The 22,350-nt window shown below is 45.8% G+C and overlaps 3 protein-coding genes across 5 annotated transcripts; all 3 read left to right on the top strand.

Moving 5' to 3' along the window:
• The first annotated feature begins 1,332 nt into the window (after positions 1-1,332).
• Positions 1,333-4,299, top strand: LOC120712369 (caldesmon-like). The gene is made up of 5 exons (XM_039998131.1): positions 1,333-1,639; positions 2,187-2,823; positions 2,911-3,130; positions 3,212-3,463; positions 3,574-4,299. The coding sequence occupies exons 1-5, from the start codon at positions 1,447-1,449 to the stop codon at positions 4,147-4,149; spliced, it is 1,878 nt and encodes a 625-aa protein (XP_039854065.1). The 5' UTR covers positions 1,333-1,446; the 3' UTR covers positions 4,150-4,299.
• Positions 4,300-6,771: 2,472 nt separating this feature from the next.
• On the top strand, positions 6,772-9,089 carry LOC120712368 (U-box domain-containing protein 41-like). The gene has a single exon (XM_039998130.1). It carries the CDS (start codon positions 6,937-6,939, stop codon positions 8,692-8,694), a length of 1,758 nt encoding a protein of 585 aa, XP_039854064.1. The 5' UTR covers positions 6,772-6,936; the 3' UTR covers positions 8,695-9,089.
• A 2,559-nt stretch (positions 9,090-11,648) lies between these two features.
• On the top strand, positions 11,649-17,940 carry LOC120712367 (mitogen-activated protein kinase kinase kinase NPK1-like). 3 transcript variants are annotated; one of them, XM_039998129.1, is made up of 17 exons: positions 11,649-12,229; positions 12,319-12,360; positions 12,471-12,536; positions 12,616-12,726; positions 12,812-12,892; positions 12,987-13,064; positions 13,441-13,523; positions 14,056-14,137; positions 14,211-14,311; positions 15,505-15,544; positions 15,642-15,701; positions 15,783-15,832; positions 15,924-16,035; positions 16,208-16,420; positions 16,512-16,831; positions 17,209-17,276; positions 17,390-17,940. In XM_039998129.1, the coding sequence occupies exons 1-17, from the start codon at positions 11,774-11,776 to the stop codon at positions 17,479-17,481; spliced, it is 2,055 nt and encodes a 684-aa protein (XP_039854063.1). In that variant the 5' UTR covers positions 11,649-11,773; the 3' UTR covers positions 17,482-17,940. The 3 variants fall into 3 exon arrangements, with proteins under 3 accessions (XP_039854063.1, XP_039854062.1, XP_039854061.1); XM_039998128.1 differs by having other exon boundaries at positions 11,651-12,229; positions 12,616-12,723; positions 15,924-16,044; XM_039998127.1 differs by having other exon boundaries at positions 11,651-12,229; positions 15,924-16,044.
• The last annotated feature ends 4,410 nt before the right edge of the window (positions 17,941-22,350 follow it).

Below are 22,350 nucleotides of genomic sequence, written 5' to 3'. Positions count from 1 at the left end.
TTATTCTAGGAGAAAATGGAAAAAGTCTGCATCATTTTGTGAAGTGATTCGACTTTGTACCGACTCTTTGGCTAAGCGAAATTTATGCAAATATTTTTTTTTAAAATGAAATGTGAGGAATACAGTTGTGTGTGAAATGTTGATAATTGGAAATATAGTTGTACAAATATAGTTGTATCAAACAGTAAAATATTAAGGAGGAACCAAACATAGTGTCAATATCAGAACATAATGAATGAATGTGTAACATTGAAGAGAAGAGACCTGGAATAATCCTTCACGGTGCTCTTCCTGCATGCCACAGTGATGCAAGACAAAATTTAAGAGTAGCAAAATAGCTGGGGAAGGCAAGGAGCTACCAGAACCGAATGGAATAATGGAGTCGAGAGTGTGTGTAACGCTACGATGGCTTCGACTAAGCAAAATATATAGAGCGTTGGGTTCTACATATCATGAGAAGTGGAAGGGGTGGTAGTGGTAGTGTATTGTTAGATAGAGAGACTTAAGAAAATGACAACTTGGATGATCAAGTTACAAACATGAGAGAAATGAAGAGACATAGTAAGGTGGATGAAGGAGTGCTTCTTCCATTGTTGGTGGCTCAATGGGGATTGAGAGAAATATAAATTAACATTTTTTAATGGGATGCATCAATCTTAGAAGATAGAAATACCATAGGAGATTAATTGTTTTTCTTTTTATTAACGTTTCCTAGTGGGATGCATCAATTTTAGAAGACAGAAATACCATAGGAGACTAATTATTTTTCTTTTTGAAACAAATGTGGATTTATTTATTAATATTAGATAGACTAATATTTAATTGATAAATGAAAATAATGTTCATGATACAATAATAAAAGAAAATAAATGGAGGGGATTTAACATATGTATGTTGCATAGAGTAATATTTAATTGATAAATAAAAAATTTGGCTGTTGGGCTTCTTCTTTATTTATACTTTTGATGAACCGCAACATATTGAAAAACATGATTGAGAGAAATAGAAATTATAACACTTAGTGGGTTGATGACATAGCAACATGGCACTTCACGAGGATTGAGAGAAATACAATTATGATACTTAGTGGGTAGCATATAGATTTATAATCTGCATGTATAGTTGGCATACGTAATACACGCACAACTCTAATTCAGCAGGGAATCGTACGTGTTATGGCATCGTGACGTCGCCGATCTCGACACGAACACGGACAAGGTCGAGGGCAGCGTGTTTTTTTTTTTGGGTCGCGGGGCCCCTCCGAGCCGGACGCCGATCCAACAGGGGGCGTCCCGGTCGCTGGCCTTTAAAACGTGTCGCCCCCCCACCGATCGGATCGATCCAGTTGGGAGTTGAGAGCAGCGCCGCCCTCTCGAGTCGACGAGAGGGCTTGCCAGCCACGCCGAGGGTTTTGCGACTCGCGCCGCCGCCGCCGCCGCCGCCGCGATGGCCACCTACAACTTCGACCTGCTGGAGCTCGCGGACGGCGAGTCGGGAGAGGCCGCGGTCTCCATCGTCGTCGGCAAGAAGAAGACGGAGGCCGCCGCCGCCAAGATCGCCGACGCCGCCGACCCCGTCGAGCCGGCCGCCCACGGGAAGCCCAAGTACTCCTACTTCGCCAAGCTTCAGCACGATAACGGTGCGCATCGACATCGATCCCGGCCCCCTCCTCGTTGTCCTGTTCCCATAATCTTATCTAGATTAAACTAGATTAGATTAGACGATCGCTCGCGCTGGGTTGCTTGCTCGCTAGATCTTGCATGTCCTGGTTGGGTTGATTACCATGCGTGTGGATAAAGATTAGTACTGCAGATCTATTTGTACAATCCGTCGTTCAATGTCTTGTATGTTCGATCGGCCCGTTTATATATCAATCTGTGCGTGTTGTCATGTCATGTGGTGGTCCGAGTGTTTATTAATTACTAGCTAGCTAGTTATTGTTGTATGATATGATTCCTTATTCTGATCTTGTTCGATTAATTTCAGTCGTATATAGCATTGTAGTGGCGTGATGTATTCTTGCCGTTTGTGTCGATTGTCATACTTAGTTCCCTTTATGCTACTATTACTGATTGGTAGATTGATTTTAGTATATTTTGGTAATCATAATCTCTATGCGTGTATCAAGTTATTAGTTTTCACGTGCGTTTTGGTTTGCATCTCACCCCGCTCTTGTTGGATGCCAGGTGTAAGAAAATGTCAGCAAGAGCTGAAAAGGTTGAGGGGTGTTCTAATAAAACTGAGGGAGGAGGAAACAAAATTGAAGGAGAAGCAAGGGAACGAAGACCGTATCAAGGAGTTGTCCGAGGAGCAAAGGAGGCTGAGGCAGGAGCAGAGGAAGCTGAGGATTGAGGAAGCTAAATTGGTGACTGATAGAAAAACTTTCTATCAGGAGCACAACATTCCTTTGGAGGAGGATGAGAGGAAGAAACTCAACAATTCGGATTTTGCCAATGCAGATTCTGGCAGCAATTATGAAGATGTTAATGTCAATGTATACAATGATAATGACAGTGGCAACTATGGGGACAATGATCAGGTGTTGGAACAGGTGTTTGATGGTGGTGAGCATTACTCATATGGACATGACGAGAGGCAGGACAACTACAGCAACGGTGAGAGGCAGGGGAACCGTCAAGGCCAGCCCAAGATGAAGAAGGTGTATGTTGCCAAGGTGAAGGCGTCCTCTGATGCTGGAACGGAGGCTGAGGAAAATCCTGAAAAGAATGTGGTGTCCGCTACCGCTAGCGTGACAGAACAGAAAGAGGCTAATGCTGATAATGCCAACGTTGTGCCTGCTTCGGAATCAGACAAGTCCGCTGGGTGAGTTCTAATACAAATTCTCTAGATATCTCCTTATTCTAATATAATATTTTTATCTGAAACTTAACAAAAGCTTTATATTGGCAGGGATGCTGCCCAAGATGGTCCTAACAACCGACAAGGTGCCGGCACTGGAGTAAGGACATTTTTCCGAAAGGAGAGGCTTAATGGCTCTGAGAAGAGGAAGAAGAAAAATGCTAAGAAAGGCAGCGGCAATGAGCAGGAGAAGGCGGCAAATAAGCAAGATTCTGAGACAGACGGTTTAAAGAAACAAGCTGAAAAGCAACCACTGGAAGAAGAGAAAAAGGTAATGCCTCGTTGATTAGCCATACAATTTCGTTCAGTTCTTGCTTGCTGAGTGTTCCCTAACCTTCATAATTTTAATCAGACCCTTGCTGAGTATGAGAAGATGCGTGAGAAGACAAAGAGGTCCTCGGAAGCCTCAAAAACTGAGGTGAGGAAGGTCACCGCTGAAGAATTTAAGGGCCTGCAATTATTAGCAAAAAAGAAGCTGGATCATGAGGAAGCTGTCATGAAGGTAGAAAAGGTTCAGCCCAAGATTAAAGAGGCTAGCAAGAAGGAAGAAACAGTTGAGGCAGAGGGAAAGGAGGATGCTGCAAAGGATGCCAAACCTAAGAAGGTATAAGGATCTTCTTAAAATATTGTACATTTTGGAATCGAGGGAGTAGTTCAGTGCCAACTTGCACATGATGTGTCGTACGGAATCTAATCTTTACCATCTGTTTTCAGGTTACCATCCCCCGCCAAAACCTTGGGTTCAGAACCCCAAGACGCGTCTCCTATGATCAGGAAGATGGCTCTTCTGCTCGTGGCCGCTTTAATAGCACTTTCCAGGGCGGGATCCGCGACAACAGCACCGAGCCCCGGGTAGCCCAGAACGAAGCTGCCGCTCAAAACGGCAATGGCGCATCAAGGGGCGTCTACAACAGGCGAGGGGACGCCGCCCCGAGGGGCGACTACTCCGGCCGCCTCGACGGATACAACATGGGCAACGGCGGCTACGGCTACGGCAGGGGCAACGGCGGGTACCAAGGCAATGGAGGAGGCTACAGGCCACAACAGCAGCAGCATGGCAATGCTGGCAGATACCAGCAGCAGCGCTCTGGCAATGGTGGCTACTACCAGCAGAGGGGGGCAGCCAACGACGGTCACTACCAGGAGCGCCGCGATTCTGCGCCGGCGCTGGACGTCAAGGACATGTCCAAGTTCCCTGCGCTGACTGTACCCGTCTCGGCCCGATCTGGTGCGCCGGTCCCTGCGCCCAAGCCAGCCCCAGCTGAGGGCTCTGCTCCGGCTTCGGCCTAACTCTTTTGACTAGTTTTCCTTTAAATTTTTAATTTTGTAACGGATGATTTACAGTTTTATTCAGTTTCAGAAACTTTCGTCTTTGTTAATTCGAATTTGTGCGGCTTGATGCATCATTCGATTGCAGCTATATATTTTTTTCCCAGTAAATTTAGTTCTTGAACCGTGTGCGTTATTTGCATTTGCAATACCTGCGCCGATTTACACCTGGCTGCTTTCTGCTGGTACGGTCGGGCACACAGGCTCCTCCTTCCTTGGAGGCGATGATCTCTTCTGACCTGTTGTGCATGCACAGAGCTCTCATCTGAAGGTGGGTCTCAGCTGCTTTTTAACAATTTCTTATGGACCTCGCGCACACCATGCTCTGAATCGAAGCTTTCCATCCAAGCACGTCGCCGGGCACGGGTGGATCCTGCTGTCTGGACCGGCCGGAGCATCTGGCAAAGCTTGCCGCTTTTGTCTGATGATCGCTTTCTTTTCCCACCGCCTCCCCCCCCCCCCCCCCCCCCCCCCCCCCCCCCCCCCCCCCCGATGGGATCTCCGATCCCCCACAACGCTTGAAACCATATGGTCACTCGGGAGAAAAAGATGATGTTTACCATGTTCAAGATAAAAGCGCACGCACTAACCTAGCAGTGGAATGATTTGTATATACAATTCGCTGTCACTCTGAACCGGATCATGATAGGCTCTGAACACTGCAAGCTGTGATCTGAAGAGTTTATTCCCGGATCTCAGCGCACCCAGCAGCTTAGCCGCCACTTTGCGTTGATCAGATTCAGTCGAAATACTAAACTCCTCTTCCCGTGTGCTTGCTCGATCTCATCACCAAAAACCCTGCAAGTACTGGTAGTAGTACGAAAGAAAGGGGCCAACACCAGCAGCAGACATGTGCACCTCTCGCTTTTTGACAGGTGAAAGTTGGAGAGGCACCAATTCAAGCATACGTGCGATCCCATACGCCCATATACTGTTTGAGAAATAGAGCATCTGAACCGCACGCACGCACGCACACACTTGGAGTGGAACTAGTATGATGCAGTCGTGTTAAACAGTTGCAGCTGCGTGCTCCCGGTCACGGACACGAGCCTGCAGGGGAGACGGTCTGGCCTGTCCGATGCTGCCAAGATCAGAAGCACTGCAGGTACTGGCACCGGCAGTGGCAGGTACTACATGCCAATTTTGCGTCGTCACACTCTCGCGAAGTGACAGTCAGCCTGTATCCATCAATCTGCTGTGTATGCACACTTATCTGCAGAAGAAAGGCACGTAACGTAGCTAAGCACCAGATTTGCCAGGTAACGAGCAGCTCCGAACCGTAGGTGAGAGGCGCATGCACATCATGCCAGATTCACAGATCAGCGAGCGCCTACCGCATCTCAACGAAACACGGGGCAATGCCTGGTGACTTTCTCCGAGCGTGTATATTGGCTACCAGTGACCAGCACGCAACGATTTCGCAGCTAATGCGGTAAAATCTGTGGCGCCCGCTATAGCCTTTGCTACGGCCACCGTTTCGAGTAAGATGTTTTTTTTGTCGGTTAATTAATTATGATGGCATGCCACTCTAATTCATCCTCCCTAAATTATTTATGTAAAATATTATTTCGGTTTATTTAATCAACCTTTTGGATCGACCTGGTGATCTAAAATATATATAACTTGCATATCTAGTTACAAGGTACTGAGCCGAAAAATCGCAAGTTGGGGTTAACATAGATGCTATTGCTCATGTTAGGCCACTGTTCACCATGTTGATGTTAGTATGGGCATATATATGCTCCAAATTTTTTACTATTTACCCAAGCTTAAAAAAGGGCAATAGTAGGCATGGTTCTGGGATTCAGTCCGAGATGACCGAATATCACTGAAATTCGCACATTTCAGTGAGGACCGAAATGAAATCGAATCGTCCAAGAAATTTGATCAAAGTTGAATTTTTATGCCACGAGCCCACGACTATGGTCCATACAAGTCTACGTACTCCTCTATGTATTAAAGCATCATTAAACTCTAATTATAGACCTCCTTTGTGCCTCTTTCACTTTTTTATGATAGTTATCAAATGCTAAGATAGCATGATTTCGCTGTCTTTCTCCTTAGTTTCTCACCATACCTCCCCAATTATTGATCAATGCCCAAAATTCCATCAAACTCTATCCAAATTTTATTTAAAAATAAATTTATCGATCGGTCAAACAACTAAATCCCAGTCCGAATTTTCCAAAATTCGTCCATTTTGATAGCAACTGAAAAACCTAAAATTTAGTTCTTTGTGATCTAGTCATCTAAAGTTTAGACCTATGTGATCCAAACATGATTCAAAGATGATGAAACTCCATGAAATTTGAGCCCGCGCATGCTTAGCCGGACCCTCCACCCCCGACAAAAAGACGCCAGGTAAACGACCGCGCCCGGCGCCAGCTTTCCTCCCGCGCGACGGCGACGCGGCTGCGTCCGTCCATCCGCAACACTCCATTGCTCCGGTGCCCCACCGCAGCCACGGCGGCCCCCCTCCGCCGCAGCCTTCCGCCTAACGAACTAACCGCCCATCCCTTCACGGCTAAGCCACCGCCTCTCCCTCGCTCGTTCGCAATATTTAACAGCCCAGGAAAAGCCCCTCCATCCACTCTCCAATCCCCAGCGAGCGAGCGAGCGAGCCAGCCGGCCAAAGTTGCCGAGCCCCGAGCCAAAAGCAGCCGCCATTATTGGCGCTAGCTGCGCCACCCAAAGGCGGCCACTGCTTTGCTGCTCAAAAAGCTCCGGCGCCGGCGACGCGGCCAACAGATGGGTGCCGAGCGCGCACGGCGCTGGAAGCTGCTGCCCTTCCGGTCCCTGTCCCTGCCGCCGGCGCCGGCGCCGCCGGCGTCCAAGGCGAAGAACAGGCCGCCGGGCGGCGCCCCTGTCCCGCCGTCCCCGGCGAGGAAGGAGGCGGAGGAAGAGGAGGTGCCGGCGGAGTTCCTGTGCCCGATCCTGGGCGCGCCCATGGCGGACCCGGTCATCCTGCCGTCCGGCCGGACGTACGAGTGCGCGTGCGTCCGGGCATGCAACGAGCTGGGGCTCTCGCTCGCCCCGGACGCAGTGGTGGCGGGGGAGGGGAGCACGCCGGGCGGTGGTGGTGTTGCCGTCGCCATACCCAACGACGCGCTCCGGGCGGCCGTGCGGACGTGGTGCGCGCGCTCCGGTCGCGCGGCGCCCGTGCCGCCTTCTGCTGAGGAGGCGAGGGAGGCCGTGCTCCGAGCGGTGCCGGCGCCGGAGAGGGCGGCGTCGAACCTGTCGTGCTCATCGGAGGCGGCGGCGCTTGCGCCGGCGAGGTCGGCGTCCAACCTCTCGTGCTCGTCGTCCGCTGCGTCGACGTCATCGTCGTCGACGTCGGGCAGGTCGTCGAGGGAGATGGCCGCGGCTGAGGTGGAGGTGGTGCGCGGCGGGAAGGGGGCAGCGAAAGAGAAAGAGCAAGAAGAGGAGCCCGCGCGTGCCGCGGACGCCGAGGATGAGGCGGTGGCGAAGGCGGTGGAGGCGGGGGACGAGCGGGAGGTGGAGGCGGCGATGGCGGCGCTGCGGCGCGCCACGCGGGAGGGCGCGGAGCGGCGGCGCGCACTCTGCGCGCCGCGCCTCCTCGCGGCTCTCCGCCGGGTGCTGCTCTCCTCGCGCCACACCGCCCTGGCGCGCGCCGACGCCGCCGCGGCGCTGGCGAACCTCTCCCTGGAGCCCGAGAACAGGGTGCCCATCGTGCGCGCGGGCGCCGTGCCGGCGCTCGTCGACGCCGTCGCCTCCGCCGCCGCGCCGCCGGAAGCGCGCGAGCACGCGGCCGGCGCGCTCTTTGGCCTCGCGCTCCACGAGGGCAACCGCGCGGCCATCGGCGTGCTCGGCGCCGTGCCGCCGCTCCTCGCGGTCCTCGCGGGCCGCGACCGCGACCACGCCCCGCGGGCGCGCCGCGACGCCGGGATGGCGCTGTACCACCTCTCCCTCGCCGCCATGAACCAGTCGAAGCTCGCGCGCGCCCCGGGCGCGCCCAGGACCCTGCTCTCCGTCGCGTCCGACGCCGCCGAGCCAGCGCCCATCCGCAGGCTGGCGCTCATGGTGGTCTGCAACGTGGCCGCCTGCGCGGAGGGCCGCGCCGCGCTGATGGACGCCGGCGCCGTGGCGACGGCGTCCGCCATCCTCTCCGATGACGGATCCCGCAACTCGGAGCTGCAGGAATGGTGTGTCGCGGCGTTGTACGCCATGAGCAGGGCGTCGCGGTTCCGGGGGCTCGCCAGGGCGGCCGGCGCGGACCAGCCGCTGATGCTCATCGCCGAGCAGGCGAGGCCCGGCGTTCACAAGGACATGGCGCAGACGGCGCTGCGCACAGTGCTGGGCCTGGCCGACAACAGCGATGACGACCAGATCTCCGAGTGCAGGAGCAGCGAGGGCACCCATGGCGTCGGCAAGCAGCCTTACCGCCGGCGCGTGGCGAGCTGGAGCGCTCCGCCAGCCGCGACGCCGACAAGCTCTCATCAATGGCGCGCTCCGCCAGCCGCGACGCCGACAAGCTCTCATCAATAGCGATCCGTGTGCATTGATTAATTGGCGTTCATATCTACCTGACGCTGTAAGACATGCTTTGTTCGATCATCGGGTTCAAATCTTGGCGTGCTTTCTTCTTCTTTGTCTGTCGACTGTCATTTTGGATTAATGGTGCAGTGAGTTGGAGATGAAACTAGAGACAGTTGTGCAGATGCTATGTAGTGCAGTTTGTGCGCGCTTTGTACTCTGCAGTTTACCGCTATATACTGTAGTGTACTGCTATTTTGTTCTTGTTACGACAGCCAAACTGTATATAGGTTTTTGCTTGCAAGTTCTTGCATGCCCTTTTATTTGTTGTTATGCTAGTTGCAAATGTTACACATATACATTATGAAGGTTCATATGGTGAGTTTGGTGCCCAACTTTCACACAAATGATTGGCAGGTCTGAGAAATTTGCAAAAATAAGACTGCAAACATTGGCCTTTACTATGTTGACATTGGACCTACATTGCCTAAAATCGCAATTTTTTCGGCAGGGTCTAGAGGGATGGCTTATATTTGCTCCTTCAATAAAAGGAAAAAAAATACGTGATGCCTTGGACACGTTTTTGTTTGAACTTTTGAAACTTTGACGGCCAATTGTTTTCTAAATATCCAGTCCAGGATCTTAAAAATCGGGGATAAGTCTATTTTACAACCTCGAACTAGTCAAGAAGTCCGTTTTTCAACCTTCTACTACGAAACCGGGTAACATAGGCCCTCGAACTGGCAAAACCATCCGAATCACCCCCTCGAGCACTGTAGCAAGCTGTTTTGAGGGCGGTTTTGCTACAGTAACATTTTCGAATTTCTGGAATTTCACCTCTCTCAATTAAATAAGAAAGAAAGCATAGTTAATATTGTCTAAAAATTATGATATTTTTTTGGAAGGTAGATAAAAAGACAAGGAATTTATTTTGGCTAGATGTGATACATTAAACATAATGAAATTTGAATTATAAAATTTTAAAAATGGGTAGAATTCAAAATTTCTTGAATTTTTGGGTTAGCTAAACCTTTGATAAAAATGAAATAAAAATATGATAATTCATAATTTTTTATTTAGTTTAATAAGGTATTTTTTATTAGCCCAAGTTTTTATGAAAGTTTTTGAATTCCTTCGCAATGCTCAAATTTGAATCAAATTTGATTCCTCAAATTTTAATTTATGAATTTTCTATAGAACTTGGGCCAATAAAAAGTACCTAACTAAACTAAATAAAAAATTATGAATTATCATATTTTTAATGCATTTTTATCATAGGTTTAGCTGACCTAAAAATTCAAGGAATTTTGAATTCTACCTATTTTTAAAATTTTATAATTCAAATTCCTTTATGTCTATTGTAGTACATCTAACCAAAATAGATTTCTTGTCTTTTGATCTACCTCCCAAAAAAATATCATGATTTTTAGACAATATGAACTATACTTTCTTTATTATTTAATTGAGAGAGGTGTGAAATTCCAGAAATTCGGAAATTTTACTATAGCAAAACCGCCTTTGGCTGAGCCAGGGTTGTTTTTCAAACGGTTTCGTTAGTTGGAGGTGTAGGATGTCCGGTTTCGTAGTTCAAGGGCCAAAATCGGACTATCGTGATAGTTCAGGGTTGAAAAACAGACTTTTCCCTAAAAATCGCGTGTTAACATCTATCTTGGAGGGTGCTCTTAATGATATTATGAATCTATTGGATTTGGTAAATACATTGTAATAGGAAATAACCGTCAAAACTACAGTGTGGACACTGTGTTGGTCGTCCAAAATGTTTGTGTGCTTACAGGGAGCAATGTCCCAAGTTTACAGGGAGTAATGTCAAAGCATAAGCCAATGTTTAAGACGATACTGCTGCCTACTCATGTCAAAGCCTTTTTGGGTTGGTAGGAGGTCAAGGGATCCAAGGTTGGTGACTGAATATCCGGACGAGGGTTCATCATCAAACATTCAAACTGTAATGCTTGCACAGCTTTCTTGTCTGCTGAACGGACTCCAACCCTGAACTTTGCTTACTGAGAAACCCTGGGGCGACGGCTGGACCGCTGGGCTGGACCCGCTGTGGCGGCATTGCTTTGTTTGGGATCCAAGAAACTGCTGCTGTTGCAGCAGGTTTGGCTTCTTCAGTTAGTGAGCAACCTGACTGAAAAAAATTCAGTCATTTGCCATTGGTCACTGGTCAGGTGGCCCTGAAGATAGCTGGTGGACAAGTGTTTTGCAAGGTTAATGGTAAGTCTTTATCAGTTCGATTAAAGCCTCCGATGTCTGGGAAGCTAAGCATCACGTGCCAGAAAAAGTAGTGCCAAAATTAGTGCGCATCAACGACTGAAGTTTTCATGCTGCAACTGGGGAAGCCAAAGCCACCCTGTTTGGAACAGGATACCTGTAAAGGAAGAACAGCTGCAATGACCACTATGCCTGGCCAACCTGGAAGTGTTCATTTGAGACCAATTTTTTCTTTTACACAAAAGAACTTGAGTTTTGGAACTCCCCTGTTGTTTATACACATTCTCGACGCGAAACCGTGGTGGCAGACAGGAAGCTTCCTAATCCTATCCTGTAGTGGGCAGAAAAATGGTCCCAGCACAATTACCGATTTAACTGACATTTCTCTCCTAATGCTGTTAAATTTTTATTAATTAAACCTTATTGACAATGTAATTTTTCTTCTTCTAACGAAGCAAACTATTTATTTGATTTTTTTTTTGAGGAGGGCAAAGCATTTATCGAGCAGCAGGTAAGTAGTATGACCGTAAGCGGAAATTTCAAAGCCAGGAAAGAGCCCACGGAATAATGGGCCGAATATTTTTTCCTTCGCTTTTGGGCCACCCAAGCTTGAGCCCACCGTAACCCGAAAACTCAAATCCCAGCCCGTCCCAACGGTCGAGTCGGCAGGGTCATTTCCGTCCAACGCCACCTCCCCCCCAACGGCCCGACCCCAAGATTTTGAAAATCGCCGTCGCCGAGCCACGCCGCAGCACAGATACGAAGCCAAGGGAAATCACCAACCAAATCCCCCCAAATTCCCCCCACTCGATCCGATCCCCGACCTCCCCCCGCTCCTCGCCGCCGACGGACACACACCATGCGGCGCGACGACGCCGCAGGCGGCGGCGGGTTCCACGAGCTGTTCGACTCCGTGCGCCGCTCCATCTCTTTCCGCGCGGGCGCCGCCGCGCTCGACGAGCCCGGGGCCTCCCCCTCCGCCGCCGCGGGCGGCCGAGGGTTCAGGGAGCGGATCGGCAACCGCCTCCGCAGGTCGCGGGGGGTGGGGCTGCTCGGGATGGCGGCCAAGAGCCCCTCGCCCTCGCCCACGCGCCGCCTCCTGCCTCCGCCGTCGGTGTCGCCGCCCGCCCCCGCTGCCGCTGCCGCGGCCTCGGCCTCCGGCGGATGTGGTGGGGTAGGGGGAGAAGGAGCTGGCGGAGGAGAGAAGAACTCGCCGATCCGGTGGCGGAAGGGCGACCTCATCGGGAGCGGCGCGTTCGGGCAGGTCTACCTTGGCATGGACCTCGACTCCGGCGAGCTCCTGGCTGTCAAGCAGGTCGGGAAGCTCGCACCGCGAAGCCAGGCTTTCTATCTGTGGAGGTTTTCTGGCGAACTAATGGATCTCTTGTTGGTTTTTGGTTACAGGTTCTGATCGGAAGCAGCAACGCGACGAGGGAGAAGGCCCAAGTTAGTGGCTTTGATCTGCAAGCTCGCTTATCCTTATCCTTTGCCCAATTCTCAAATTCGTGCTTTTAGTGGACCCTAAAATTATGTCTATATGGAAATTTATTGACTAGGCACATGTAAGGGAACTTGAGGACGAAGTGAAGATGCTTAAGAACCTCTCACATCCTAATATTGTTGTAAGTTCACCATCAATTTTAACATGGTTAGGCTTCCTTTTAACAGTGGTATTTGATATGTTTGATATTGCTTGATCAGAGATATATTGGCACGGTATGCGAGGAGAATACACTAAATATTTTGTTAGAATTTGTTCCTGGAGGCTCGATACAGTCACTACTTGGGAGGCTTGGATCATTCCCTGAGGCTGTCAGTATTGCATTCTGTTCGCTCTTTTTACTTCTATGAGTTGATCGATTAAGCGTAGTTTTCATGCCGTTTATTTGTTGATCAGGTCATCAGAAAGTATACTAAACAGCTTTTGTATGGCTTGGAGTATCTGCATCGGAATGGAATCATACATAGGGATATAAAGGCATGAGTATTTCTCCAGCAATTGAACTTTGTGTCCTTAAATGCATTTGATGATGTGGTTGTAATACAGTGTTCTTGTCACTGTCATATTTCAGGGAGCAAACATACTTGTTGATAACAAAGGATGCATTAAGTTAGCAGATTTTGGGGCATCTAAACAAGTAGAAAAGTTGGTAAGTGTATATATTAGTTATATGCCTTTACATTGTTTTATACTGGCTTGTATTCCCTTGCTAAGCCTAGTTGATGTCAAGTTCAAGTTTCCATATGCCTTAACGAACTTAATATTTGACTTTAATTTTTTTTCTAGATTTTAAACTTGAATGCCCTTCTTCTCCATTTTCATGCTCAACCAGAAGTAAATAAAGTATAGCAGAAATCACCACAGAACCATATGAGCTAGCTAAAATGTAACAAAGAAACACTTTCCTTCTTGGAGTTCCATCAATCATTGCAACGCAACGCCTTATGACCTTTTACTGCCCATGCATCTTTCCTGTGATTATTTGCTTCTTGAACCACTGTATTTACATCCTTGTCTTCTGTTAGGCAACTGCAACTGCTGCAAAGACGATGAAAGGCACACCATACTGGATGGCACCAGAGGTCATTGTTGGAAGTGGTCACAATTGGTAAACCATGATTTTTTCTTTTGTATTCAGCATTGTATAGTTGAGAAAGAAAAAATGCACCTCTATGGTTACTTCGTTAAGAATGAAGAATAATATCAGTGCAACTTTTTTCTGTCTAAAAGAAGTGTATTGTGTTCATGATAGTGCAAGTTTTATAATAAATGCCGGAAGGTTTTAGACAAACGAAAAAACCACCAGGAACACTGTTTCTTACTGACATACTACTATTTACCATTGTTTTAATTCATCATTGAACTACACTTGTAGTTTCCTTTCTATGAATTGTTGTTTACATAATATAAACATTTAAGTACTCATTTATGTTGTCCAAGTTTTTCCATTTTAACTTGCTGCTCAAGGATCTGCATGGGCACACCTAACTCACAGTTTGATTGTAGATGTCTCTCCTTGTAATTTATTCCAAGCATGCTGATAGTTATGGCAAATTCAGAACAAGATCTTGGGCCACTTTTTGCTGCACACCCAACTTTTTTTTATCTTTTCAATTGATACTTAGTGTCAATCCTTACAGTCCCGCTGATATATGGAGTGTTGGGTGCACTGTTATTGAAATGGCAACAGGCAAAGCCCCTTGGAGTCATGAATATCAAGAGGTAAACTGCATCATCTGTTTTCTTCTGGAACTTAAAAGCATCGATTATTCTTAACGGTCCTAAATCTTTTCAGGTTTCTCTTCTTTATTATGTTGGGACGACGAAATCACACCCACCTATACCAGAGCATCTCTCTCCAGAAGCCAAGGATTTTCTGTTAAAATGCTTACAAAAGTACATCTTGATGCTTTATACCCCTTGATAAATGTGCATGGCTGATAATAAAGATACAATTCAATTAGCATTGACATGTAGTCTAATGAAAAACTTGCTATACTCAGGAAATTTCTTTTGCCAACTTATACAATCTTGTAAAGAAACATAAGGAGCCTATTGTTTCAGTGTTAATTCTATAATTTATTGATGTTATCTGTCAACTGGACATGAGTACTCTTAGTCATGTTTGCGATTATAGATGAAGATAGAATTGCCATGATAACACTCAATACCTGGGTTTTGTGTCCAAGTAGACAAAAGTTTCCAAATTTGATTACAATATATTGAAATTATGCTATAGCACCTTTGTAAAACTCCACACTATCACCAAACTAACTTTTAAACAGAAGCTGTAGAATGCTAGACTTTCATTTGCACAATGTTAACGAAACTACACTTCCACTCTCTAGGATGATCATATGAAAAGGACATTAGTAGATTTGCTGGCATGTTTGTTTTTACATCATATTAAAAATGATTAATGTTACATATTGGAGTTTGCCAAAGGTAGCAATTATCTCATTATGGGATATGGTACAACATTATTAGCACATTGGATTGCTCTTTGTGATATCCCCTCTTCAGAGTTAAGATTGTTGGGTTCTGCACAAGCATGTCTTTTTAACAAAAAAACTGTGTTACAGCATCTTTTTGATGTACATGCAAATATCTCCTAAAATCTATGTGTTGCAATTATTTTTTTTGTTACATACTTTGAAGTGTCAAGGTGTTCTTTTCCACTAGATGTAATAGGATTTTGAGGAACGACATGTTTCCATCTTTGTAAAGTGTCTCTACCTCATTTACCAAGCCTACATTTCACAATACTCAACTATTTTTGTTCATTGGTCGATAAGATTGAAGATGGGTACAAATTCAATGAAGCATGTATAACCTTATCCTATTTTTAATAAGTACACACATGTATAAACACCAAATAGGAAGGATGGATGGAGGACAAAATAAGTTCTTGAATGATAGAAAGGCAATTATTTGTTGTCCAATTAATATGCATTGGTACATGGGTCTTCAAGAAATTGTCTTTAAATTTATCACCCAGGCAATTCACTACACTTTTCACACACTTGGAAATAATAACTAGCAAATGAATCCAGTTTCAAGTGCCTTGACAAGCTTGTTTCTTATTTCAGGGAACCAGAAATGAGATCGGTTGCATCAGACTTATTGCAGGTATTTGTACATTAGATTTCTTGCATGAGATTTCAGTAGCTGTAGTTATACCATATTATACTTTGAGGAGAGTAACATATTACAAATGTTTTTGCAGCACCCATTTGTTACAGGAGGTATGGAGGATTTTTGTCAGCTTAATCATGCTGCACCCAAGGTTTGACTGTCAGAACTAATTTGATTCGCCCTTCTTTTCTCTTGACCTAACATAGCAATCTAAGCAAATAAATACTGACAGGAAACCACCAGCAATGAGCCTACTACATATGAAATGCCAACTGATGACTGGTAAGTGACCTCTGGTGTAAATTTGTTCTTGAACCTGGTAGGCTGTCCGCTTTCAGTTTTGTTTTGACCAAGTTCTTTGACTTCTAAATAGGGAATTGAGTCGTCCAGGCAAGCTACGCAACTTGAAATCGTACAAGTCATCAGGCACCAGACCATTATGGGATCTGCACTGCAATGATGATGACATGTGTCACAACCCAATGGTTGGATCAGTAAGAGAATTTGCGCTTTACTCTTGCTATTCTAAAATTTCATCCAAGGCTTCACTTTTATCTACTTTCACCATTAAATTTAGCTTATACATACCCAGAAATTTGTATTTTGAATTACCTTAGTACTGTTCTTACAGTTATATCACGTTTCTATCAATTCCAGAGCTTCAATCCGATGTGTGAACCATCTGATGAATGGGAAAGAAAACTTGACATAAGCCCAGAACAAGTTAGTCAATCAAGGGAGTTTGCTGGATTAGCCAAACTTGCAGAAAGTCAGATGTCTCAAATTGATTTTACCTTCCCTTGTGAAGGAAGCTGTGAAGAGGATGATGAATTTACAGAATCAAAAATAAAGGAATTTCTGGATGAGAAGGTGTTTGTTATGTTTGAGACATTGCAAATTCAGACCATTTATTTCTAATAAACAGAAATTCAATTGAAAAAATTGTTTTGGTTCTTGACAGGCCACGGATCTAAATAAACTACAGACACCTTTATACGAATTCTACAACACAGTGAACGCTGGAATTTCTCAAGGATTTAGTGATGTCTGCCGAGCAAGCAACATGACCAATCCCATGTTACCCCCTCGAGCAATTAAGATGGTGGGAAGTGCATCAATAGAGCCAATTTGTGTTAATCTGAATAATGCCAGTCCAGAGAGTTGCACCAGGCGCTCTGCAAGAAGCAGTGTGGAGAACAGTCGTGTATTGAGAGAAATAGCTTCTCCTCAACTCAATAAACTTGAGGATAATGTCCATGATGATATTCAAGACAATCCAAGGTTTGTCTGCTAGTGTAAATGTTAAATTTCTTGCATACTTACTCCTGCCATTCAATATAATTAGGGAGCAATTAGTCTTATGATCGAGCCATCATATTTGCGTTGTGCGAGATGTATAGGGAATAGCAACTACTGTCGCATCCCATATTTCTGCAGAAAATATTGATATAGCACATCAGTTAAGTTTTATTGCAAAAATGCTTCTTCCTAGGACTAATTTAGTTGAGTATTTTTATCATCCTCCCTATTCACAATTCCCAATAAACAACATGATCTTGAGCTATGATTTGTTCAATTTAGTCAATATGACACTTGATTAACTCATTCATCATGATGTTCCCAATGGTAGTTAACAGTTGAAGTACTACTTTTTACAGCCTTAGCTTTTCGGAAATACAGAAGAAGTGGAAGGAAGAGTTAGACCAGGAACTTAAAAGAGAGAGAGGTAAATGAAAAGTTTCTGTAATCTACAAATTGCTTGAAGAATGAGGTATTTTGCTTATTGCATACAATGATGCCTTCTGTCCTTTTTGCCCCATTTCTTAATTTGCCTGACAGAGATGAGATCGAGTGGCTATGGTAAAGTGTCATCACCATCTCCAAGGGCCCGAAGATTGACTGGAAAACGAGATCGCAGTCCTGTCTACTGAATGGAAAATGACAATGTAATCAGCAGGACTGGGTGGTATCTGACTAACCTCACAATGTCAGCGATTGGTGGCCATGCTAGTACAGTGCAGGGCCTAGCCTAACCGCCTAACCTTTCGTGTGACCTGACAAAACCTTAGCAACCAAATCCTTTTGGTGCTTGTAAGGTAAAGAAGTTTGAGAGATCCACTTCTAAGTGGACAGTGGAACGAGGGCTGTCATGATCTGCAACGGCTGCCTTTTGCAACGCTGTATTTCTCGGATGAAAACAGTGAGGTGGCAGTTTTAGGCAATGACAAGCTTCATGCTTCCACGTCTTGTGATTGCGGAAGAAGTGGTGTGCCGCCTGTTGTAAAATTTTCTTCCCCTTTTAATCTTGTATAAGCAGCCTTGCAATAAGCCTTGTAAGCAGCCTTGTAATGTGAAAGTTTACACATGGAAAAGAGTTGCAATGCCTGGTACTTACTGTGAGTCTGGAGGGATTACATTACTACTTGATAACCAATCACCAAATGGAGCAAGCTAGTATTGCAGATTTTGTCATGATTTCTCTACCCAACGCGTCCCGTCAGGATCTGCAGACCAAGAAGGAGGCAATGCAGGCCGTCACGCGGCGGTGTGCCGCGGTGCGGCTACTGCAACGACCCGCGGCACGGGGAGAAGCTGGGGGAGATCAAGGAGCTGAAGAAAGATTGACTGGTGGCCTGAACATCTGGAGCGACGCCGTCTTCCTCACGTTCGGCCTCTTCTTCGCGGACGAGGCGTTCCACCACTTCTACGACAGGAGTAGCTTCTTGCTAGACCATCCGGCAGACCGGCGGGATCACGTGCAAGCGAAGCAGACGAGATCGACCACGCTCCGCGTGGAGTAGCATAGTAGGCTAGATAATTAGGCTGCAGAGTGAATCGAAACTTTTACCTGCCCCGTTTCAGTTGCAGATGTATTTTTGGAACATGAAGAAGGAGAAAAAAATTTGAACCATGTTTCTGTAGCAGAGACGTAGTCACATAGCAAACTAGCAACCATGATTTGCAAACTATATCGGAATACAGTACTGGCACCCACCACTTATTCGTTATCAGACTAGAGTAACAAAGTTTGTATCCTAGATAGCTTTGATCAAGTGACGAACTGTAGAAAAGTGTGCCTGAAAGTATCTACAAAACAGCACATTATGCTCGGATATATAGCGACCTTTTGGTTTGGCTCGACAACAATTGTGTGCTTCAATTTAGTGCTCACGCGCCGCACTCCTATGTAAGCATCTTCTGAATCTTTTATTTTCTTCAAATTTCATGTTTATTGTGTAGTATCAAGTTTGTACAGTTTGGTGGCCTTGCAGATGATGAAATTAACTGCATGCTAGCCCTGTTTGGAATTGCATAGCTGAAACTCTATTGTATCTGTTGGGGGTAAACGCACCCAAAGTTGAGCAGCTCCGTGTCATAGGACACATCCGTTAGATTGGAGGAATTTCTGAGTTCGTCAGCTGCTTTATTTAGAAAAAGAGTAAGAAGGCTAAGTGGAAACAATTTCTGATCAATTACATGGAGGACAGCTCTTATATTAGCTGCAGTTTAGCATTCACATCTCTTGTGATCGTCGCAGGAGTTCTGAACCTGAGGGTTAAAAGTCAGATTTGGAGATAAATATGTGGCACCTATATTATATATAGCACCATAAAGGATAAGGCCTTGTTCGGTTAATCCCCTCCACAAGAGGATTGAGGGGGTTGGAAGGGATTGAGAGGGATCGATTTTGACTGGTTGGGAATGTTGTCCAATGAATTAGTAGGTAGGCCATATGAAGGTACTCACGTACCATATTGACAGAAAAAAAAAAGATTTTTGGACGTGTCAAGGTCAGGTATATTGCAGCTCTCCTACAATGCTAGCTTCCTGTATTGTATTGTATTGTATTGCAGCCTGACTGCCTGAGGATGCCACACAATGCATTCTTCCCGTGACACAAACACCAAGACTAGATCAACAGCCAAACATAAGAAAAACACGTACGTCCTTTGCAATAAACGGTTTTCATGCAAATGCATATTTATAGCTTCCTAATGTTCATAGCTAGTTTAACATGCACGTGGATGAACAAATCCAGTAGATTACTAAACCCTAACACTGCCGAAAGATATAGTAGACAAATTATACTAGATGAGATCTCGGTTCTAAGAGCAACTCCAACGGAGAGACTAAATTTGAGCCCCTATATTGCTTTTAGGAGCCAGCCTATAAAAATTTAGGGGCTTCAAACTCCAGCAGGGTGACTAAATTTAGAGGGCCTCCAGTTCTAGGGACTCTGGACCAAAATTTAGTGGCCTCCCCAAAATGGGGGCTCGTATAGGGGCCCGGTTGGAGATGTTTTTTTTTATTGGGAGACTAAAACAAGAGATAGAGTCCCATTTAAGGGCCCGGCTGGAGTTGCTCTAACCACCTCAGATCAATCCGCACCTTTCTCTGGACATCCAAACTAATAAGCCCGGACAAACCCATCTCCATGGCATGACTGTGATCAAACCTTGCGCCTGCAGTTCCTTGCAACGAGTTCATTCTCGTCGCGGTTCCGGCGGCGCCCCGTGTAACGCCCCGATATTTTGCCGGGGTCACCAAGGCCAAATTGGCCACGGCACCGCCGAACGACGCGCGCGTTCCGCGTGTCCCGCGTTGCTGCCGTGCTACCCCTTCCTGCTGCTGCTACTCGCCCACTGCCCTCTTCCCCCTCCCCGCTCGTGCGCTGCGCTATCGCCAAGCCCAATTCCAGAACCGGGCCACCATTAACGAGCTCAAGCTCGCCCCCTTTTCCAATACTCCCAACACAAGCCACCAAAGTTCAATTCCTCGCACAGGTAGGAGTTCCACGAGCTCATCCCTCGATCCCCACACTCGGCCGGCCGAGTCCATCGCCGGAACAGCCCTCCCCAGTGACACAGAGCCACCATAGGCGCCGCCATGGACCTCAACATCGAACCACACCTTCCGGCCACCGTTTTCCCCGAATGATGGCTCAAATCAAACCTAGGGGATGCAATGAAGCTCATGCTCTCCTCGTTCCAACGCGTTCTACGAGTTTCCGCGCTCGTTCCCGAGCCATGCCGCCGCCGGCATGCTGATGCTCGCCCCAAGCCATGCGCACGCGCCTCTGTGCCGCGCCGCCAAGCGCCCCCACTCCACCCAGCATTGCTTAATCCTCCCATGGCCGCCCCGTCGCCAGCCACTCACCGGAGCGCCGCCACACGCCGTCGCCGACCGCCGCCGTGCACTGCTCCCGTGGACAGCACGCCTCCGGCCGCCCTCCGCCGCGCTAAGACCACCCCAAGGTAGCCCGTGACCTCCTCTTGCTCCTCCCCCACCTAACTCTCGCCGCCGGTGAGCGAGCTCGCCGGAACCGAGCTCCCTGAGCCTCCTCTGTTCCAAAAATCGCGGCTAGGGACCCTAGGCAACAATAGAAAGAAGTGCAGGGACCTTTCTGCGAAGTCCATGACTCAGGTGAATAGTGCTGCGAAGGGTTCTTTTGCAATAGTTTGACTGAATCTTTGAAAAATCATAGTAAATCATAGAAAAATAAAAAAATGCAAACTAAAATTTGTTGGATTCCTTGTTCTAAGATCTACAACTTTCCTTATAGGTTGATCTTCAGTTTAAAAATAGTTTTTGCTCTAGTTTAAATATTAGTTAAAGTGACTGTAAACTTTGAAAATGCATAATAAATCATGGAAAAATCATAAAATAGGAAATAAAGATGTTTTGGAATCTTTGTGATTGGATATATGCATTGAACCTATAATATGACATGTGTTGGTAGAAAAATATTGTCCTAGAATTTTATCCATGCTTGTTAGGGATAAAATCATATATGTAGTTATGTTGCTGCTTTTGCTATGAAATTTTTTTGGTAGGTTATTCATGTGATGTATGGTCTGTGGTAAAAATTTCAAAATTATTTATGCTTGTATGACTGAGTTATTGATTTAAGTTGGATAGTGCTTAATAAATTATTATGAATAATAGAAAGGTGTAAAAATAGAAAATGTGCTAAACTTGTTTAATGTCTAGTAAATTATAGTTTGAGCCATAAGTGACGAAACTTATTTTGTTATTGCCTCACGACTAGATATATGCTTTGGGTAGATAATATGACATGCTTTAGTTTAATGTTTTGTTGGGAATCAATAATTGCTTGTTAATGCTTTATGTGGATAATTTGTAATAATTCCTTAAATGAAGTTGTAACAATTCAAATGCTGTAGCAATTTCATGGTAAACTAGTGATATTGTTTGTAGTTTAAGGTAAGAATTTCATATCCTGAGTTACTAATTTACCTCATAATAGGCTTGTTTAATATTAAAGAACATGGATATTAGGTTTAGAAGAAAATAAACATTTGTTTTGTACATATGATGTCATGACTGGTGGTTAGTCAGCGGAGCTATCTTTCATGAGCTGTCTAACAAAATTTTGAAACACTTTAATTACCTCTAATCTGTTGGTTGTATGGAGTGCTTGTGTGTTAAGCTAGTGTAGGGTTGATGCAACTATTGATAATCATCTCGCTGTATGTTGCCTGTGTCTGCTCTCTAGTTGTACAAACTTCTTTATAAATATTGTACTGAATGGTAAATTCAGTTATTAAATTCTTGTTCATGTATAAATCATGTTAAATCTGATATATCAAAATGTGGTTTGTCGTTATTTACCTTGCTTATGCTTGCTCGCTTGTTACATCAAGTTCTAGTTTAATCCTTCTTGCTTTATCGTATTGCTTGGCTTTTCTAAATAAATTTAGTAATGCTTTCTAGAAGGAAATACTTCAGGCTAAAATAAATTAAATGAACTCTAGTATTTCAGCACCAACCCAATTGTC

The sequence above is a fragment of the Panicum virgatum genome, chromosome 6K (assembly GCF_016808335.1).
Source record: "Panicum virgatum strain AP13 chromosome 6K, P.virgatum_v5, whole genome shotgun sequence".
NCBI classification, from domain to species: domain Eukaryota; kingdom Viridiplantae; phylum Streptophyta; class Magnoliopsida; order Poales; family Poaceae; genus Panicum; species Panicum virgatum.
Note: the sequence above shows the minus strand (reverse complement) of the source record. Positions and strands in the feature narration are given on the sequence as shown.

Coding starts and splice junctions, on each gene's coding strand:
- LOC120712369 (XM_039998131.1), top strand. CDS start 1,447: ATGGCCACCTACAACTTCGACCTGCTGGAGCTCGCGGACGGCGAGTCG. Junction 1,640..2,186: donor CAAGCTTCAGCACGATAACG/GTGCGCATCGAC, acceptor GTTGGATGCCAG/GTGTAAGAAAATGTCAGCAA. Junction 3,464..3,573: donor AGGATGCCAAACCTAAGAAG/GTATAAGGATCT, acceptor ATCTGTTTTCAG/GTTACCATCCCCCGCCAAAA.
- LOC120712368 (XM_039998130.1), top strand. CDS start 6,937: ATGGGTGCCGAGCGCGCACGGCGCTGGAAGCTGCTGCCCTTCCGGTCC.
- LOC120712367 (XM_039998127.1), top strand. CDS start 11,774: ATGCGGCGCGACGACGCCGCAGGCGGCGGCGGGTTCCACGAGCTGTTC. Junction 12,361..12,470: donor CGACGAGGGAGAAGGCCCAA/GTTAGTGGCTTT, acceptor TTTATTGACTAG/GCACATGTAAGGGAACTTGA. Junction 14,138..14,210: donor GGAGTCATGAATATCAAGAG/GTAAACTGCATC, acceptor AAATCTTTTCAG/GTTTCTCTTCTTTATTATGT.